We start from the raw sequence: 5,000 nt of genomic DNA on the forward strand, positions 1-5,000 counted from the left end.
ACTCAATGCTGGTTGATAGAATGAGAGTGAATAATTGTTTTGTTCACAATCTTGGCTTTTGAAGAGTTCCCTGTGGAACAAAAATTGATACGATATATCATTGTATCTGCCAATGTTTAAGGTTCAAAGGTCGCCCATGAATGGCAGAGGCAAGGGACAGTGACATTGCCCTAGCAATCAGGACAATGCCCTAGAGACTGACCATATATTATCTGATCAGCGCCCAAGCCTCCTCTCCACCCAAGCTAGGACCAGGGAGGGCCAGGCAGTGGCTGCTGATGACTCAGCAGATAGACCTATAGGCTCCCCAAATCCCCCAACCTTAGCTCACAAGGATGGTAAGGTTGCAGACACTAATGGCATTAACGAGTCTGAGCGGGACTCGAACCCCCGACTGGCAATCACCAGGCAGAGACGTTACCGATCAGGCCACACCCGGGACTTTTAATTCGACGGCTAAATGTCAACGTTTTCATTGTGTAATACGTTTAGGTCAAGTACATTATGTCGCTTGATTAAGCTCAGTGCTTCCTTAATGTGAATGAAATGATCTTGTGTGGAAATTTTGATTGGAGTGTAAATATATCCTGATCCTTTGCCCCACATGATAAATTTAAAACAAGTGCTGGAATGATAAATCAAGCTAGGTAATTGGCGTTAGATATATTGAATTTATTTATAAATGGTACACACGCATATTATATATATATATATATATATATATATATATATATATATATATATATATATATATATATATATATATATATATATCATGTGTGTTTGTGTATGTATATATACCTGATAATTACTGTTATATTTGAATAAAGTGGGAAGATATATATATATATATATATATATATATATATATATATATATATATATATATATATGTATATATATATATATACATATATATATATATATATATATATATATATATATATATATATATATATACATATATATATATATATATATATATATATGCATATGTATATATATATATATATATATATATATATATATATATATATATATATATATATATATATCATCATCATCATCATCATCATCTCTTCCTCCTACGCCTATTGACTCAAAGGGCCTCGGTTAGATTTCGCCAGTCGTCTCTATCTTGAGCTTTTAAATCAATATTTCTCCACTCATCATCTACTTCACGCTTCATAGTCCCCTTTCATGTATGCCTGGGCCTTCGAACTCTTCTAGTTCCTTGTGGAACCCAGTTGAAAGTTTGGTGAACTAATCTCTCTTGTGGAGTATAGGCCGGATGATAGGACCACCCCTCAGGATGTTTTCTGCTAACTTTTTTTTTAGCTCGTGTCCTGAAAAACTTATGTCTTGGGCTATGTCAAGAACATTGCGACCACCCTTAACTCGGGGCTGTTCTCACATAGGGGACCAAACACCCCCCCCCCCTCCCCCCTCCCGGTTTCACATTACGCTCAACTCCACCTCACATAAATCTACTTGAAGCCTTATATGGGCGGTCAAAAAATATTCAGTCTTTCATGAAACTTTGCTGAGACTGTTGCAATATATCAAGAAACATATGTAAAGAGTAAAAATTACAATAGTATAATATATATTTTTAAAGTAATACTAAATGTACACCGACAAACCGAAAAAAAAATCTTTAATTTTAATATATTTCTCTTTGCAAATGAAGTCCTCTTTGGGAAAAAATAACTCGTTTATAATTACATATTACATTATAAATACTTCCTTGTTACATACGTTTTCATTTGAGCCTATGTTGACATTTCTCATGCCTAAAGTTTACGTTATATTGAAATGAATACCAAAACTTCTCTATCCGTTTCAAACTGATAAATCCAAATAATTAAGTGATGGTCCTTTCTCCTGACAATATCCAAACGTATGATAAAGAATAAAGTGCATTTATTTTTTTATAGAAAATTTAAAGGTATTTATTCATATATAGTTAGAAGTTAATATTAATTATTTTCTCATTTGTTAATGTTTTTATTTACGTGTTTATCATGAAAATTGCCAACGAGAGTTTTTTCGAATTGGTCGCGGCACATTGTCAAGCATAAAAATAAATGGTGAATGCAAATGAACAAGCCGACAGCGCCAACAAAAAGATTATATATAGGGATGTTTGGTAAATACTGTATATTTTGCAAAAGTGACAAGGAAAAGAAGGTCTCGGGTAATAAACATAGCTTGCAAAAAATTGAGCTAAATGATGAAAATTTTCTTTGCAAAATAAGAGGACTAGATCTTTTCGCAAGGGAGGCCCAATTTCACAAGTACTGACCCAAGCAATATTTAGTGATACGAATACATCAGTAGTGTTACACCATTACAGAAACTTAGGAAGCATCAGACAAGAAAAGATTTACAGAGAAAGCATTTTTGCACTTGTATGATTTTATAAAGTTATTTAAAAGGTCAGGTTGTAAAACTTTGTCATTTAGAAGTGTGTATAATGATAATCTATACAACAGTAACAATAATGATCAAGCTTGTGAAATAACTAGTCAATCTCAGGTTCAAGATTGAACACTGTTCTGACCTGAAGGACAACATCGACTTCTCATCACCCCCATATAAAAACACCCTGATATTTTGTAAATCTCTAGGGTCACTGAAAAAAAAAATTCTGCTTATGATTTCAGAGGTAATGACTGGATCAAAGAAGTTAGTCCTGAGCTTCACACTAGATTACTCAATGCCTTCAACGAAACCAAGACATTTCTATGGCCCATCAAATCTAGTGACGTTCCTTATCCACCAGAGGAAATTCCTGCTTATGTTTTACAATCTGTTTACACTAATTTGTGGTAAGAAGGACCCAGCTGATCGAGAAAGAATATTACTACTATCAGTTAGTCAAGATATATGTAAAGTAGCAACAGGTGAACAGAGGAAGTTGAAAAAGCATATCCTATGTATGACACTGCCATCTCTTCATATATAAACATTTAACTACGCTCCTAAACACACTAGGTCATTGTGAGTCCAATACCTATTCTCTTGAATTGGAAACTGTCCTAGCAAATCCATGTTTGAAAGTGTTTCAGTAATCTGTAACAGTGATATGGTTAAAGATCAGCCGTAAGTAACTTCGATCAGCTGGTGTCTGATGTTTATGGAGTTGGATCAGTTCACAGCACAGTTGGGATCTACATGCAAGATTCTCGATTCTGTAAAGATGATACCTTGAAATCAGTCCCTTATATATCTGAACCCATTCCTGATATCCAACCAAAGAAAAAGCAGAAAAGATTAAAAAAAAACTCCAGCTTAAGAGTTTGCACTGTGCTACCAGAGAAAACGGTTAAAACCAACCCTCACTGAACCCTCAAACTGTGCTGAAAATTACAGCATCAAGATTCTGATTTTTTTTAGGGTATTGCTTGTCATATACACTTTGGAGATAAATTTATTCCTGTTATATCGGGATCTGTGTCTAGTACTTGCAATTCTCCAATCTGTACCACAACTATTGGGTATCATCCAATGATTAATGCAGTAATTATGGACGTCAAGACAATTCAAGAATGGTTGAGGTGTAGTCAAGAGGCATCATCTGAAGTAGGACAAGATTACACAATTACAACATTTGATCTAGGTTTTTGCATGAAAAACTTCCCTCTGATATGGATTGAGCCAGAAAAAATACAAAAGGCATATCATACTCATGGTACTTTTTACACCTGTGAAACAGGTGCAACGAACATTAAAAGCAATTCAAAGTTTTATCAACCCATTGTAACTTGAAATCTCTGTCTCTGACATATTTATCCTTGGGAGAATCAATGCCTGGAGAAAACGGCAACAAAAACAAATGCAGCCGTTTCTATTCCACTGCAGGTCAAAGGCCTCGGACATGTCAATTCATGTCTGCGGTTTCGACAGTTTTTATCACCATGCTGGCTAGTTCGTATTGGTGATAGTGGGAGATTTTGGTTTGATCGCTCAAAGCAAACCAACCCAACATATGGATATATATATAATTACAGTATTTTGTAGGTTTTTCATGTGAGAATAGGGGAGCCGCTCCGTACCACCGGTTACGGAGTAGCGGCCTTGCCAGCGGGAATGGGGGAGCCACGCCGTGGCCGCAGGAATGGAGGCTCTGCTCTGTATCAGTGGGAACAGAGGAGCCCTGCCCTGGCAATGTGAACGGGGGAGCCGTGCCTGGGAGCCCCGCTGTGCCAGTGGGATTGGGGGAGGCTGTGCCGTGCTAGTGGGAACTGGGGAGCTGAGCCATGCCAGCAGGAACGTGGGAGCCCCGCCATGCCAGAGGGAACAGGGGAGCCCCGCCGTATCAGCGGGAACGGGGGAGCCCCGCCATGCCTACGTGAACGGGGAAGCCCCACCGTGCCAGCAGGAAAGGGGGGTACCACACCATGCCAGCAGGGATGGAGAAGCCATGCTATGCCACCAGGAACGGGAGAGACTCGTCATGACAGAGGGAACGGGAGAGACCCATCGTGCCAGCGGGAACGGGAGAGACCCGTCGTGCCAGCAGGAACAGGGGAGCCCCGCTGTGCCAGTGGGAGCTGCGCCGTGCCAGCGGTAACTGGGGAGCCGCACCGTTCCAGTGGTAACGGGGGAACCGGGCCATGCCAGATGGAATGGGGGAGCCGCGCCGAACCAGCGGGAACGGAGGAGCCGCGCTGAGCCAGCGGGAACGGAGGAACCGCGCCAAGCTAGCGGGAACGGGGGAGCCGCACCGAGCCAGCGGGAACGGGGGAGCCGCACCATGCCGTGCCAGCAAGAATAGGGGAGCACAGTCGTGCCAGCGGGAACAGGAGAGCCCTGCTGTGCCAGCGGGAACGGGGGAGCACTGCCGTGCCAGCGGGAACGGAGCAACCCCGCTGTGCCAGCATTAGCTTTGGAGCTCCACCGTGCCAGCGGGAGCGGGGGAATCCCGGCGTAGCAGTGGTAACAGGGGAGCCCCACCGTAGTAGCAGGAGCGGGCGAGCCCCGCCGTCCCATCAGTA

General features: G+C 41.1%; 2 protein-coding genes across 3 annotated transcripts in view; one reads left to right on the top strand and one right to left on the bottom strand.

The window, feature by feature from the left end:
• Positions 1–476, bottom strand: part of LOC137645468 (cylicin-2-like) — a 7,778-nt gene extending 7,302 nt beyond the window's left edge. The window contains exon 1 of the mRNA XM_068378272.1: positions 422–476. Coding sequence (XP_068234373.1) covers positions 422–476 — 55 coding nt within the window. The remainder of the gene's footprint in view (positions 1–421) is intronic.
• The window catches only part of LOC137645965 (dynein intermediate chain 2, ciliary-like), a 469,865-nt gene that overhangs the window by 193,181 nt on the left and 271,684 nt on the right, over positions 1–5,000 (top strand). The window lies entirely within an intron of this gene.

This window comes from Palaemon carinicauda, chromosome 8 (assembly GCF_036898095.1).
Source record: "Palaemon carinicauda isolate YSFRI2023 chromosome 8, ASM3689809v2, whole genome shotgun sequence".
NCBI lineage: Eukaryota > Metazoa > Arthropoda > Malacostraca > Decapoda > Palaemonidae > Palaemon > Palaemon carinicauda.